This window comes from Ranitomeya variabilis, chromosome 6 (assembly GCF_051348905.1).
Source record: "Ranitomeya variabilis isolate aRanVar5 chromosome 6, aRanVar5.hap1, whole genome shotgun sequence".
Taxonomy (NCBI): Eukaryota; Metazoa; Chordata; class Amphibia; order Anura; family Dendrobatidae; genus Ranitomeya; species Ranitomeya variabilis.
In genome coordinates, this window is record NC_135237.1 from 365385739 (window position 1) to 365402897 (window position 17159).

Genomic DNA, 17159 nt, shown 5'->3' on the forward strand with positions numbered 1-17159 from the left:
TTCCTGGCCCCTATCCTGTAATAATTTCCCCCCATTCGGGCCTCTATCCTGTAATAATGTCCCCATCCTCGCCCTTATCCTTTAATTATGGCCCTTTTCCTGGCCCCTATCCTGTAATAATATCCTCCATCCTGTAATAATGTCCCCCATTCTGGCCCCTATTCTTTAATAATGCCCCCTTCCTGGCCCCTATCAGTAATAATGTCCCACATACTGACCTCTACCCTAAAATAATGTCTACCTTCCTGGCCCCTATCCTTTAATAATGTCCTGTATCCTTTAGTAGTTGACCCGTCCTGGCCCCTATTCTTTAATAATGTTTCCCTTCCCCCCCCAGTCCTGGCCCCATTCTGTAATAATATCCCCATCACCTGTAAAAAAATAAAAAAAATTCCACTTACCTGTCCATGCTCCCACAGCGAGTAACATCATTTTCCTGATCCACAGCCTGTGTGGGGGGCTGAGTGGTGCATGACGGTGATGATTGGCACATCGACGTCAGCTGCTGGCCCCTGATTCGCTGGCGGCATGCATAGCTATTCCGGTGTCGGGAGGTGGCGATTCTTTGCGCCACAATACATTTCAGCTGACTGTGCATCCAAGGATGCAGATTCAGCTGAAAACAGCAATGGTGTCAGTGGCTCGATTCCATAGGCCCAGTCACACTCGCACCGCCTGCGATCACGACCGTTACGCCCCTGCACACTATTAGTCCACACATGTTTGCTGGGCAGCTCAGCGCCGGCTAAACAATTTGAACATAATTTATGCCACAGAAGTGACATATCTCACGATAGAAATGTGCTGCCGTCACTGGCACATGATAGCTGATTGATGCGCTAAATCTGTTAAGCAGCCCACACCGCGTACAAGGCGTTCCAGGCTTGGTAAATCGGCCTTTTGTATCTACAAAATAAATAATTTTCTATCTTTTGGGCACACACATAAATACATTAGCATCCAATGAATTAAATACCTCTTGCACGAACTCCAGGTGGGGCTCCCGATCACTAGCACCGTTTTATTCTTGCGTTTATGGCTATGAATAGAATAACCAAACCAGGCATAATCATGTTCTCCAGAAATACTCCAGTCCGCCTCCTCCACATATAGACGGCCTTGGGAAAGACGTAGCAGTCACTACATGCCGTAATGCCGTACAGACATAAGTCCCCAATGTGTCCGGCATGGACGTGACGTCTATCAACCTCTATAACTATCACCTTTCGTGGATCTTCTAGGCCTTGAATAAAATGCAGCCACTAAACCTCTCTGCTTTCCTCCACCAGGTGCGTAAGGTGAACCGACCACCAGGTCAAGTCTCTTGTCTCTGTTCACATCAGCAGACAGTAGTGTCCATCCGAAGTTACAATACGAGAACTGCAATGTGAATACTATATGGTATACTTATGGCAACGAGATGGAACGGTAACTGTACAACTTCATCTGTAAGAACTACTCACTTGGCATTTTATGGTGACATTCGGGTGAGATGAGAAACCGGTTTCCTTTGACCCATAATACACATACACAGAACCCTAGAATCAATAATGTAACAAACAAAAATATCATAAAATATCACCAAAATCAGTGAAGGGTGAAACCATTTAATTAATACATAGTGAATATTGGAGAATTTTAAGACATTGAAACCATCTCTAAAGATCTGGATTGGAAGTATTGATTACTGTTCAAATAGTATGGATTTTAGAAAGGTGTAAAGAAACTTTAAAGGGAATCTGTTACCAGATTTTTGTCACCTAATGTGAGAGCAGCATGATGTAGGGATATAGTGCATGATTCCCAGCAATTTGTCACTTACTGTGCTGCTTAGGCTGTGGTTTTGATAAAATCAGTTTTATCAGCAGGAGGTTATCAGTAGAGGACTAGTAAACGTTCTGCCATGTAGTCCTCTATATTCATGAGATCTGTATAACCTTGCCCCCGCCACTGATTGGCAGCTGTCTGTGTACACTGAGCATGTGCAGAAACAGGCTCTCTGTGTGCACTGTCTATTCACAGTGAGCTGCTTATCACAAGAGGGGGTGTGGTCGGATGAGTGCTAGTGCGCCAGCTAGTCACAGCAATGGTCCTAGTGATCAAACCTTCACTGTAAGTATAAACATCAGCACACAGCTTGATAAGTAACACATCACTGAATTCTGTGTTTTAACACCTACCTTATGATGTCCTCAGATTACATAGCAAAAACCTGTTGACAGATTCCCTTTAAGATTCTGGAATATGTCTTTTACTTGTCTAATTTTGAGTCAAATGAATAACTAGGCCAATTTGATTTTCTATAATACCTACTGATTTCTCATGGGGTTATTGGCTTGATTATATTGGTTTTTGTCTCGCTTTAGCATTGATTATTGGCACAAATGAATATTTTTTTTATTTTGTAACATAAATAGGTGACTTGTCATGTTTCGTATTAATTAGTAGTCTATGGATGCTTTATAGTACATAATTCTCATTTTCTTACTTTGTATGTAAGTTGATTAGACCCAACAGAAGGAGCTCCAACAGCAAGGTCTAGTTGCCCATCCACATTGAAGTCCAACACTGCCACAGAAGAGCCAAATCTGCCACCGGACTGTGGAATAAAAGTAAGTACGTGGCAGTCTATACCAGATGAGTTTCATTTAGGGTCTTTATTTGCTCGACTTACCTTATGGCCGGTGGAAATCTCAGACGGCCTTTCCTTTACCATAGACACAACATTATTCGCAGACAATAAAGCAAATGGTTTTAGAGTTGATTAACCTATGGTTGGTTCTATAATATATCCTTAAGTTCAGCAAGTTTCGTTGATCAGTGCCCAACATACCAGGTTCTGACTGTATGAACCAACCTTGTACCATTTGGCACTATCATACACCTCTCCTATTAAGTTTCACATGGCATCATATTTCGGAGATTTTAGCAATAGAGTATTGCCATAGTTGTCGTCACGTACATCTCCTCACCTTCCTGGCTATTTATTCAATTATTGTACTTCTTATTACCTCAGAACCTCTCAGCAGGACATCCGCATTCTTATCCAAGTCCATGTTATCGGGAGGAAGTCCTGATTCATTACTGTAGACAATATACACACAGCCAACTTGAACATTGCCCAAAGTGCCACAGCCGGGGGCTCCGACTACTAAATCCTCCCAGCCATCATTGTTAAGATCACCCGTGGTGACGGACCTGTGAAAATATTACTTTGTAAGTCTTTTCCATATACGTATTTTTGAATTCAGAGTGAATGTCCAGAAATAAATGAATTATTAGCAGAGAATACACACTATTTGAGAAAAAGTATGAGGACTCCCACCCTAATTATTTGTTTTAGGTGTGTCACATGAGGTCCACATTGCCATTGTATGTGGCCCCCAACATCCCGCTCACAGATCTGCTTGACTGGTAGCTGTGCACATGCGTTTTCTATGTCAGAGATAAGATGATCGTGAGAGCAAGGACAGGTAGGTAGTCCTAGTACACGGTGTGGCAGAATTGGGGATTCCTCACTCAAAAAAAGAATAAAATTAGGTGGCAAGGTGGCCATGTACTTGTTTATGGGAGCAGTAGATCAATCCTTACAATAACGTATACACTTACCATCCAAGCCTGGAGTACGGAGAGTTCACAAAGTAGGTGGTCGATGGTGTATAGACGTGGTTTGAGTATTTGAAAGTAAACAGGTTTTTCATATTTACTGTTTTGGAGGCACTTGCTATCAGCTGCATTGTGCTCTGCAATGGTGACATAATAATATACATTAATGTCCATTATATAGGTTTTTTTTTCTTCCTGTAAGGACACTTTCAGACGAGTGTATTATTATACAGCCATATACGAGGGGTGATCCAAAAGTAATGATAATCAGTACTAAACACAATGAATATAGTAAAAAAAATATATATATTTTTCTACATAGTCTCCTAACAAGTCTATACATTTAGTCCATCTCTTTTCTAAACTTAGAATTCCCTTCGAAAAAAATTCTTGATCTTGACCCTCAAAAAAATCCCCAACAGCGGTTATCACGTCGCTATTGTAGTCACATTTCTTGCCCCGGAGGTGTTCCTTGAGCCGAGGAAAGAGAAAGAAGTCACTGGGGGCTAGATCTGGCGAATAGGGGGGGGGGGGTGTTCCACCAGTTCAAATCCCACTTCTTGAATGGTAGCCATGGCAACTGCAGCTTTGTGAGCCGGCTCGTTATCTTGGTGAAACAGCACTCCAGCCCGCATTTTGCCGGGCTTTTTCTCCTTGATAGCCTCCCGCAATCTTCTTATTTGTTCTGCATAGTAGGAGCCTGTAATAGTGGCTCCCTTCTCCAAATAGTCCACCATAATAATTCCTTCAGCGTCCCAAAAAACGGACGCCATAACCTTCCCTGCTGAGCTTGACACTTTGAATTTCTTCAGGGTCGGTTCGTCGGCTCGATCCCATGTCATCGATTGTTGTTTAGTTTCGGTATCAAAGTGGTGGATCCAGGTCTCGTCCATGGTCTAAAAACGTGACAAAAAATTTTCCTTGTCTGCTTGGAACTTTTCGAGATTTGCTATTGAAATGTCAACTCATTTCTTCTTTTGCTCGTTGGTTAACATTTTTGGCACCCAACGCGCGGAGACCTTTCTCATATGCAATTCTTTGCAAGGATTCTTTAAATACTGCCATATGAGATCCCTGTGACCTCAGCTACATGCCTGATAGTCACTCTTCGATCTGCCAATACAACTTCTTCAACTTTTTTCACGTTTTCTTCATTGAAGGACGTGGATGGGCGTCCTTCACGATGTTCATCTTCCGTCGATGTTCTTCCCAGCCTAAATTCCTTGGCCCAGCGTGCAACTGTGGAATATGGAGAAGAGTCCCCCAATGTTTCCACCAAGTCGCCGTGTATGTCTTTGGTAGTCATTTTTTTCAAGCAGAGGTATTTGATGACAGCTCTGAGCTCGTTTTTTTTCATTTTCATGTTCACTCCTGGGCAGTTCATATTCAAATGAATGTAGCTCCCGGGAATCGTGGTCTATTTAAGTGATTTTTTTTCCCTGGACTAGTGGGTACCTAAGAGAGAAGAAAACATTTTATTGTAATTTCTGTGTGCAATAGAAATAACCGATTATCATTACTTTTGGATCGCCCCTCGTACGAATCTGGAAAATGGGCATATAATGAAGCAAGATGCATTAGTATTCTACGAGCATTCCATCAGAATTTTATCAGTGTTTGTATGCAAATACCGATGCATCCATATTTTTAGCACTCAACACAGACTGTAATAGATGTATTCTACCTGATAAACACATGGAAATATCGTGCACTGCATTTCTAAAGAAACAGACTTAAAAAACAGGTAGCCCTATTAGTTTACATTTTAAAAGAATTTCCATCTGCAAAACACGAATGAATTAATACAAATCTGCTTGCCTAAGAGAGGCCTAACAGTATTTGTTATAATTCTTGGGACAGATTGAGATAAGACGATTTCTATGTTTTAGGACCAGTGAGAAATTGACGTTATCAGAAAGTTTCCAGAAGTATTAACTTTAAGGCTATGTGCACACAGTGCGTTTTTTATGTGTTTTCGCAGCGTTTTTTCCACACAGAAATGGGCCAAAAACTCTATGGAATCCTTATGCAAGCTAATTCAATAACAATCCTGAAGTGTTGTGCACATGATCAGTCATTTTACTTAAGTATTTGCATTGTGTTTTTTTTCTGCAGCATGTCAATTCTTTTTGCTTTTCTCAGCATTTCTGCACCCATTGAATTCAATTCAGTCAGTAAAATCTAGAGCAAAAACTCAGGTATAAAAATGTTTGAAGATTTGCTGAATTTTTCTTTTGCGTTTTACCGGCTTCCTATGGTGTTTCCCACTCTTTCATCTGGTTCTTATTGGCGGTAACGCTACCGCCGGTAAGATCATTAGTCAGAGCTTTGCGGGATAACACTGTCAGATGTCAGCGTGACCCCGCAGCAGTGACTGTCACCCGCGGTAACACTACCGCCGGTATTGTCGGTCAGAGCGCTGCAGGATCATGCTGTCAGAGGTCAGCGTGACCCTGCAGCTGTGACTGCAACCCAGAGGCGTGGGCCGATGAGACTACAGCTCCCATTGGGCTATGTCTGCTGTCACTGATAACAGTGATAGCAAGTGCTGCTGATGGGAGACGTAGTCTCATCTGCCGGCGCCTGTGCTCACAGTTAAAAAAAAAAAAAAAAAGTTAAATTACATACATATTCAAATTAAAAAAAACCAAAACATTATACTCACCTTAACGCCCAATCCCCGATGCCCTTCTCTCCTAGAAATAATGTAAAATAATAAATCAACATATACCCACTTGTCCGCCATAATCCAGGTAATCCTGAGTCTCCCACGTCAATCTCACTTGTAGAACAGTCACATCAGGTGATGTGACTGCTCTACCCGGCTGCCGGCGATACACTGACAGTAGGTATTCGCTCCTGCAGTGTATCACTGAGTTGCCGCGAGAGTTCACTAGAGTTCATCAGCTCCGATGCTCTCACTTACAGCACCACTGCGTGAGAACTTTCCCACGCAGCAGTGGTGCCATAAGGGAGAACACCAGAGCTGATCAGCTGATGAAGTCTGAACTCTCTCACGGCAGCTCAGTGATGTACTGCGGGAGTGATTACCTCCTGTCAGTGTATTGCCGGCTGTCTTTGGGAGCAGTCGCATCACTGATGTGACTGCTCTCAAAGTGATCAGGATTGTCGTGGGACATTATGGATTATCTTCTCGGTGGGCAGGTGAAGTATATTGTGGTTTATTATTTTATTATTGTTGCAGGAGACGTTTGCTTCAGTGGATTAGGCGTTCAGTGAGTATGGTTTAATTAAGATTATTAAAGGAGTCTGTGTCATTATTTCAAATAAAGGACTTTATTCTTGGTGTCTGTTTTTTTTATACAATATCACTATGGAGTTACTAATGGATAGGTGTCTTATAGAAGCTTCTCCATTACTAACCTGTGGGCTTGATGTCACCTGACAATACAAAGGTGACCTCAACCCCACAAATATTACCCCACTTGCCACCGCTTTGGAATATGCGCCTTTTCTGGGGCAGCTGAGAGTTGATTTTTTAGTCTGGGAGGGGCCAATATCCATGGCCCCTTCCTAGGCTATTATCATCAGCCCTTAGCTGTCTGCCTAGTCTTTGCTGGATAGATTTTATAGGGGGATCCTATGTCAATAACTAATCTAAATTAAGACAAATTGAGCTTGCACTCGTAGAGAGAGAGGCACTAAGGATGAAAATAACCTCAGGAGGCAGTTTGGCAGAGTTTTGTTAAGTTACAAACCACTTAATGCCTCATTATTATATTGCAAAATTGTGGATTTTTCTGCATCAGGCAGCGGGATGTGGATATAAAGATACCAGTTGATCTTGTTAACAAATTACACAAACACATTTTGGGTTGTTTAGCTCTGAGATGATTACTTAAACTGGACACAAATGTAACCTCTCAGTGGGAAGAATAAGGTCTGTATCCCTATACAGACCTTATACTTCTCACTGAGATGTTACATTTTAGTCTCTAAATGTAAATGCATATGTTTCTATTCAGTGACCATAAACATATTTTTTTTTAGAAACTTTGTAATTTCATCATGTGACTGCTGGATGTATGGGGGGAGCATGTGCAGCTGAGTCCTAGGACACCCAATGAGCTCCACAATGCAGCCAGGAGGAGGCTGCATTTCCACTGTAACTGGGACTAATATACCAGCCCCAGTTACAGTGGATATCAGGTAAAAAAGGATTTAATGTGCAAATTCCCCCAAAGGTATTTTATGTAGGGGGGCATGATATGTGAAAGTCAAAGCCTAACTAACAGACAGAGCACTCTCCTATAAGTTTGCAACTATACAGTGGGATGTTCAGCTCAGATTATTATCAAAGCTAGCTGGAGTCCTCTAATGGCATATCTAGAAATGAGGTTTCTATAAGTAAATGCCTTATCATAGCAGCGCCATAATTGGAGGTATGATGTAATTAGGTATACTATACTGGGGGATACTTGGTTAGTCTGTACAATGGGAAATAGAGCAAAAATACGTCCATACCTCTGCCCATTCATTTAATTGGTAATAGACTCCAGATTCTGAGAATGTTATATCAGTCCCCACTGACTTCATAGATGATGAATTAAAGTCTCTGTACGATTCATTGTTCTGTAGTCGCATCTGTCTTGGACTATAGAATAGTAATCTCAGTGTTACAACAAGAATAAAAAAATATTGATCAATAGGTGTCAAACTTAGTTTACTGAAACCACCAGGGGCAATTCACAAAGCATTTGGAGTGTATGTTTGGCACAAGCTCCAGCAAATGCTGTATCTCGACACATACACCAAGAATATCCATAAGGCCATACTGGCAAAAAATATCTGAAAAGTTTGTTTTGGCATGTATTGTGAAAATATATCTTTTACTTCGAACATAAATATTTCATGGGGGAAAAAACTGTTCTTTTTATAGGCAACATATGACACTATATATGAGAGAAAAGGAGAACGAATCTTACCAGAAAGAGTCCCTAAACATCAGAAATAGTGAACCAAAATTATACTTTATTTAGATCTGGTGATAACCAATAGGCTAACAAAACAATGTATTAAATATATACAGTACAGACCAAAAGTTTGGACACATCTTCTCATTTAAAGATTTTTCTGTATTTTCATGTCTATGAAAATTGTACATTTACACTGAAGGCATCAAAACTATGAATTAACACATGTGGAATTATATACTTAACAAAAGTGTGAAACAACTGAAATTATGTCTTATATTCTAGGTTCTTCAAAGTAGCCACCTTCGGCTTTGATAACTGCTTTGCACACTCTTGGCATTCTTTTGATGAGCTTCAAGAGGTAGTCACTGGGAATGGTCTTCCAACAATCTTGAAGGAGTTTGCAGAGATGCTTAGCACTTGTTGGCCCTTTTGCCTTCACTCTGCGGTCCAGCTCACCCCAAACCATCTCGATTGGGTTCAGGTCGAGTGACTGTGGAGGCCAGGTCATCTGGCTTAGCACCCTATCACTCTCCTTCTTGGTCAAATAGCCCTTACACAGCCTGGAGGTGTGTTTGGGGTCATTGTCCTGTTGAAAAATAAATGATGGTCCAACTAAACGCAAACCGTATGGAATAGCATGCAGCTGCAAGATGCTGTGGTAGCCATGCTGGTTCAGTATTCCTTCAATTTTGAATAAATCCCTAACAGTGTCACCAGCAAAGCACACCCACACCATCACACCTCCTCCTCCATGCTTCACGGTGGGAACCAGGCATGTAGAGTCCATTCGTTCACCTTTTCTGCATTGCACAAAGACATGGTGGTTGGAACCAAAGATCTCAAATTTGGACTCATCAGACCAAAGCACAGATTTCCACTGGTCTAATGTCCATTCCTTGTGTTCTTTAGCCCAAACAAGTCTCTTCTGCTTGTTGCCTGTCCTTAGCAGTGGTTTCCTAGCAGCTATTTTACCATGAAGGCCTGCTGCACAAAGTCTCCTCTTAAAAGAGATGTGTCTGCTGCTAGAACTCTGTGTGGCATTGACCTGGTCTCTAATCTGAGCTGCTGTTAACCTGCGATTTCAGAGGCTGGTGTCTCGGATAAACTTGTCCTCAGAAGCAGAGGTGACTCTTGGTCTTCCTTTCCTTGGGCCATCCTCATGTGAGCCAGCTTCTTTGTAGCGCTTGATGATTTTTGCCAATGCACTTGGGGACACTTTCAAAGTTTTCCCAATTTTTCAGACTGACTGACCTTCATTTCTTAAAGTAATGATGGCCACTCGTTTTTCTTTACTTAGCTGCTTTTTTCTTGCCATGATACAAATTCTAACAGTCTATTCATTAGGACTATCAGCTGTATATCCACCAGACTTCTGCTCAACACAACTGATGGTCCCAACCCCATTTATAAGGCAAGAAATCCCACTTATTAAACCTGGCAGGGCACACCTGTGAAGTGAAAACCATTCCTGGTGACTACCTCTTGAAGCTCATCAAGAGAATGCCACGAGTGTGCAAAGCAGTCATCAAAGCAAAAGGTGGCTACTTTGAAGAACATAGAATATAAGACATAATTTCAGTTGTTTCACACTTTTTTGTTAAGTATATAATTCCACGTGTTAATTGATAGTTTTGATGCCTTCAGTGTGAATGTACAATTTTCATAGTCATGAAAATACAGAAATGTTGTTAAATGAGAAGGTGTGTCCAAACTTTTGGTCTGTACTGTATATATGAAAACATATAGTAAAAACAAGGGACGCACACCCAGAAAAGTATTGACTAATGTCCAGAGGAAGGGATTTAAGTCAAAATTCAGTATAGAACTAACAGTATGAAGTCCATAAGAATTTGCACATTAAGATAGTATCTTTATTTATATATTGTTCATATGAAATATCAACCAACAGAATAAGTGACAAAACCAATAAGTAAAGTGCTAGTGCAAAAAAATATTCAGTCTGGAAGACCAAGCGAAATTTCACTGAGACCTGCTCGTAGGATTGCTGGAGAGGCAAATCAGAACACCCGCTTGACTGCAAAAGACGTTCAGAAAGATTTAGCAGACTCTGGAGTTGTGGTACTTTGTTCTACTGTTCAGAGACACCTACACAACTATTGCCTTCATAGAAGAGTCATCAGAAGAAAACATCTCCTGCATCCTCATCATAAAATTCAGTGTTAGAAGTATGCAAAACAAACATCTAAACAGGTCTGATGCATTTTAGAAACAAGTCCTGTGGATCGATAAGGTTAAAATAGAACTCTTTGGCCACAATGATCAAAAGGTATGTGTGGGGAAAAAAAAGGCACAGAATTTTAGGAAAAGAACATCTCGCCAACCATTAAGCATGGGGGTGGATCACTCATTCCTTTGGGGTTGCGTTGCAGCCAATGACACTGGGAACATTTCATGGGAAGAGTGAAGAGTAGATTCAATTATATTTCAACAATTTCTTGATGCAAAAATAACACCATATGTAAAAAAAAGCTGAAGTTGAAAAGAGGATGGCTTCTACAAATGGATACCGTATATACTCGAGTATAAGCCGAGATTTTCAGCCCAAATTTTTGGGCTGAAAGTGCCCCTCTCGGCTTATACTCGAGTCATGATCGGTGGCAGGGTCGGCGGGTGAGGGGGAGAGGGCGCTGAGGCATACTCACCTAGTTCCGGCGTTCCTGACGCTCCCCCTGCCCGTCCCACGGTCTCCGGGTGCAGCAGCCTCTTCCCCTGTTCAGCGGTCACGTGGGACCGCTCATTAGAGAAATGAATAGGCTGCTCCACCTCCCATAGGGGCGGAGCCGCATAATTCATTTCTCTAATCAGCGGTGCCGGTGACCGCTGATAGAGGAAGAGGCTGCGGCACCGAAGACCAGCTGTCCGGGGGAAGGAGCTGGACGCCGGGAGCAGGTAAGTATCTCATATTCACCTGTCCTCGTTCCACACGCCGGGCGCTGTCTCCATCTTCCCGGCGTCTCTCTCTCCGCACTGACTGTGCAGGTCAGAGGGCGCGATGACGCATATAGTGTGCGCGCCGCCCTCTGCCTGATCAGTCAGTGCGGAGAGACGCCGGGAAGATGGCGCCGAGGAGCTGCAAGCAAGACAGGTGAGTATGTGTTTTATTATTTTTATTGCAGCAGCAGCACAGCTATGGGGCAATAATGGACGGTGCAGAGCACTATATGGCACAGCTATGGGGCAATAATGGTGCAGAGCACTGTATGGCACAGCTATGGGGCAATAATGGTGCAGAGCACTGTATGGCACAGCTATGGGGCAATAATGGTGCAGAGCACTATATGGCACAGCTATGGGGCAATAATGGACAATGCAGAGCACTATATGGCACAGCTATGGGGCAATAATGGTGCAGAGCACTATATGGCACAGCTATGGGGCAATAATGGTGCAGAGCACTATATGGCACAGCTATGGGGCAATAATGGTGCAGAGCACTATATGGCACAGCTATGGGGCAATAATGGACAATGCAGAGCACTATATGGCACAGCTATGGGGCAATAATGGACAATGCAGAGCACTATATGGCACAGCTATGGGGCAATAATGGTGCAGAGCACTATATGGCACAGCTATGGGGCAATAATGGTGCAGAGCATTATATGGCACAGCTATGGGGCAATAATGGTGCAGAGCACTATATGGCACAGCTATGGGGCAATAATGGACAATGCAGAGCACTATATGGCACAGCTATGGGGCAATAATGGACAATGCAGAGCACTATATGGCACAGCTATGGGGCAATAATGGTGCAGAGCACTATATGGCACAGCTATGGGGCAATAATGGTGCAGAGCACTATATGGCACAGCTATGGGGCAATAATGGTGCAGAGCACTATATGGCACAGCTATGGGGCAATAATGGACAATGCAGAGCACTATATGGCACAGCTATGGGGCAATAATGGTGCAGAGCACTATATGGCACAGCTATGGGGCAATAATGGTGCAGAGCACTATATGGCACAGCTATGGGGCAATAATGGTGCAGAGCACTATATGGCACAGCTATGGGGCAATAATGGACAATGCAGAGCACTATATGGCACAGCTATGGGGCAATAATGGACAATGCAGAGCACTATATGGCACAGCTATGGGGCAATAATGGTGCAGAGCACTATATGGCACAGCTATGGGGCAATAATGGTGCAGAGCATTATATGGCACAGCTATGGGGCAATAATGGTGCAGAGCACTATATGGCACAGCTATGGGGCAATAATGGACAATGCAGAGCACTATATGGCACAGCTATGGGGCAATAATGGACAATGCAGAGCACTATATGGCACAGCTATGGGGCAATAATGGTGCAGAGCACTATATGGCACAGCTATGGGGCAATAATGGTGCAGAGCACTATATGGCACAGCTATGGGGCAATAATGGTGCAGAGCACTATATGGCACAGCTATGGGGCAATAATGGACAATGCAGAGCACTATATGGCACAGCTATGGGGCAATAATGGTGCAGAGCACTATATGGCACAGCTATGGGGCAATAATGGTGCAGAGCACTATATGGCACAGCTATGGGGCAATAATGGTGCAGAGCACTATATGGCACAGCTATGGGGCAATAATGGACAATGCAGAGCACTATATGGCACAGCTATGGGGAAATAATGGTGCAGAGCACTATATGGCACAGCTATGGGGCAATAATGGTGCAGAGCACTATATGGCACAGCTATGGGGCAATAATGGTGCAGAGCACTATATGGCACAGCTATGGGGCAATAATGGACAATGCAGAGCACTATATGGCACAGCTATGGGGCAATAATGGACAATGCAGAGCACTGTATGGCACAGCTATGGGGCAATAATGGTGCAGAGCACTGTATGGCACAGCTATGGGGCAATAATGGACGGTGCAGAGCACTATATGGCACAGCTATGGGGCAATAATGGTGCAGAGCACTGTATGGCACAGCTATGGGGCAATAATGGTGCAGAGCACTATATGGCACAGCTATGGGGCAATAATGAATGGTGCAGAGCACTATATGGCACAGCTATGGGACAATAATGGTGCAGAGCACTATATGGCACAGCTATGGGGCAATTATGAACGGTGCAGAGCACTATATGGCACAGCTATGGGGCCATAATGAACGGTATGGAGCATCTATTTTTATTTTTGAAATTCACCGGTAGCTGCTGCATTTTCCACCCTAGGCTTATACTCGAGTCAATAAGTTTTCCCAGTTTTTTGTGGCAAAATTAGGGGGGTCGGCTTATACTCGGGTCGGCTTATACTCGAGTATATACGGTAATTATCCTAAACACATGTCAAACTGCGCAACAGACTGCCTTAAAAGGCGCAAGCTTAAGGTTTTCCAATGGCCCTCACAGTCCCCTGATCTGAACATAATTGACAATCTGTGACCAGACTGCAAAATAGCACTGCATGCAAGACGACCCAGGAATCTCATAGAACTGGAAGAATTTTCCAAGGAAGAATGGATGAAAATCCCTCAAACAAGAAATGAAAGTCTTGGCTGGCTTCAAAAAGTGTGTACAAGCTTTGATACTGTCAAATGGGGTGCTACTAGGTACTAACCATGCAGGGTACTCAAACTTTTGCATCAGCTCATTTTCCTTTTTGTAATTTTGAAAATGTAAAAGCTGAAAAATTTATTTATTTTTGCCTAAAAGTGTTTACAAGCTGTGATACTTTCAAAAGGGGGTTGCTACAAGGTACTAAAAAAGGAGAATATCCAGCTTCTTAGGTAAAAAAAAATTTTTGTTTATTTCCAAAAATTTTAAAACATAATTGCAACAAATTCATGGTGATCTGAAAGCTACGCGTTTCAAACACAGAGATGTGTTCTTTTTCAAAGCTTTGAAAAAGAACAAGTTTGTGTTTGAAACACATAGCTTTCAGATCACCATAGATTTCTTGAAATTATGTTTTAAAATTTTTGGAAATAAACAACATTTTTTTCACCTGAGAAGCTGGATCTTTTCCCTTTTTTGTTACTTCCACATGAGGCCACACGATCCTGTGGTTCTGTCTGCCATTATCCGTCCAGGTGAGCTAGTTGTCTCTTTTTTTTTTCTATGACTACTAGGTACTAACCATTCCCAAACTTATGCATTAGCCTGTGAGCAGGTAGCAGGATGCAGTAACGGACTAGGAGGCAGAGCAAGAGTTAACAGGTTTCTTAACAGTGGTATACTCCACGATGGAGGTAACAGGTTAAGCAGGGGGTAAGAGGGGGTAAGAGGGTAGATATTAGCAACATATGAGTGCGGGACGAGGTATAAAAATAAGCAACTGTTCATAAAAGGGTTAACTTATCAGTCCGGTGGCCTCATGGCTGCAGAGCCTTGAGTTTCAACGGTGGCGCCTACACATCTGGTGCATGATGACTTCAGTTTCATCCTGTTGTAGCTAGAGGCCCGGTTCCCGTCAATGGCGATGAGTCCTCGTTGTTCCAAACTGGGTCCTGGATCCACGGTTCGTCGTACGGGGTACAGCACAGTCTGTTACACCACCAGAGCGTGGCTCATCTCGGTGGAGGTATGCGGGTGAGCAATGACACAGTTCCGGTTGAGTCACACGGTCTGTCTTAGGCGGCACGCGCACAGTCACCACCAGCCCGAAACATCTGTAACTTGTGGTCACGGGGGACAACGGGCTCCTGGCAGAAGTCTGTCCACAGTCAGTGTCACTGGACACAGGGAATCTATAGCATGGGCCTGCGCTCATAAGATGCTCAAAGGACGGAGCACCAACCTTCCCCTGCTGCGCGCTCTGTCTTCCAGCCAAGTCTGCGCACTCTTTCCCACGAGCAGCGCCTTTTATCATCATCACGCCCCCTGCTGTCAAGTGCAAAGGTCGGTCCGGGTTGGAAAGCTTTTTTTCCTGGCAACAATGGTGACAGACCCGACAGTTTCAGAACCGTAGCAAAAGAGGTGCCCCTGGCCCGGTCTATCTTCTTACAAGCCCATTTTCCTTTTAGTAATTTGAAAAATGTAAATGATGAAAAAATATTTTTTTTCTAAAATACAAAGGAAATGAGTAATCTTTAACTTCAGCTCTTTTTGAGATCATTTCATCTTCAGCTTGCTTAACTGTTCACAATAACAGTCATTTTGACCAGTGGCTATTCTAATTTGACACCATGCACCCTCCATCCTCATGATTTTGTCTCTGGGCGCTTTCCTGCCCTCCAGTACTATTCCTTGTTTACATATTATAGTGTGGCTAATGGTCACGTAGTCGATGAGAGGTATGTGTCGCAGAGATGGCTTGTCTCTGTAATGTAACCCAGAGTATTTTCTCTAGTGCAGTGTTCCCCAAGTCCGGTCCTCAAGAGCAACCAACAGGTCATGTTTTCAGGATTTCCTTAGTATTGCACAGGTGATAATTGCACCACCTGCACAGGCAATAATTCCATCACCTGTGCAATACTAAGGAGATCCTGAAAACATGACCTGCTGGTGGCTCTTGAGGACCGGAGTTGGGGAACACTGCTCTAGTGCGTGAAAGCACTTAGAGGTTAGTTTGTTGCACCTGGGACCGGGTTACGGGTAGCTGTGAAAGATGGGTGGTTCTAGCTACCCACATACCTCACCTCTATATAATGGAGGCTGTTGTTTGGCACAAGGTCTGTATGTTGGGAGAAGGCCTCTTGTGTGTGTTTGGCTACAGACCCCAGTCTGAATACTGGATGCTACCTCAGCCTGTGTGCCCACAGACCTGGTGGAGCAGAGCCCTGTTATGGACATTTGTATTCTGTTTGCCTGATCTAAAGGCTGTTTGTTTTCTGTTTGGCTTCTGGGTTTATGAAGTAATAAACTCACATGAACTTTTCACGGAACAAGACTCCTGTCTTCCTTCTGACGTACACAAGTCAGTACAACCCCTACAATCGGTGTTAGACGTGCGACTTCTGGGTTTATGAAGTACTATCCCACATGAACTTTTAATGGAACAAGCCTCCTGTCTTCCTCCTGATGCACCCAAGTGAGTACAGCCCCTACAATATTGACTTCCTATCAGTCTTCGTTTCTGATATCCTGATCTGTGATTCTGATCTTTTGGTGTCTATTTTATGTGCCATAACCTGTTGGCATGTCTGTCGCAGTAATCAACATCAATGTAAATAAGTCCTAAAGAATCCACATGGGTAAATTACTACACCAGATCTCCAAATGCTGGAGGAACTCTGTTTGTTAATGGAAATCGTAGGATGGGCTTCGGATTTATTAAAAGCATAAAAAATTACAATAAGAAAAAATAATATTAATAATGTCAGCTCTCAGTGACATCGTTGTCTCTACTTTTTTCGAAACAAGTGTTGCCACCAGAACAGCGTGCGAGAAACTGCACAGAATGTATTCATTTTTTCTTTTAAAACATTTTACATTATATAGATGTGTGGATGAATAGACATCAAGTTTCCTACTTACATATTGAATTCTTTCTTCTGTACATTGCACTGTATGAAGATTGGATTCTCAGGCATGTAGCAGCCACTAAATGAAATGTAGAAAACCGGTTGCACGATAATTGTGTATAATTAAAAAGTATTTTAGCCATGAACAATTATCACATTTATGGGATATGTGTT

At 42.9% G+C, this 17159-nt stretch overlaps 1 protein-coding gene across 1 annotated transcript in view; it reads right to left on the minus strand.

Annotated features, from left to right (window-relative positions):
- GPLD1 (glycosylphosphatidylinositol specific phospholipase D1) overlaps nt 1-17159 on the minus strand; it is a 127621-nt gene that overhangs the window by 42519 nt on the left and 67943 nt on the right. Inside the window, exons 11-18 of the mRNA XM_077269978.1 lie at nt 16999-17064; nt 8092-8221; nt 3610-3743; nt 3012-3198; nt 2489-2599; nt 1464-1538; nt 1224-1380; nt 977-1118 (exon numbers count right to left, since the gene is read on the minus strand). Of these exons, the coding sequence (XP_077126093.1) occupies nt 977-1118; nt 1224-1380; nt 1464-1538; nt 2489-2599; nt 3012-3198; nt 3610-3743; nt 8092-8221; nt 16999-17064 (1002 nt within the window). The remainder of the gene's footprint in view (nt 1-976; nt 1119-1223; nt 1381-1463; nt 1539-2488; nt 2600-3011; nt 3199-3609; nt 3744-8091; nt 8222-16998; nt 17065-17159) is intronic.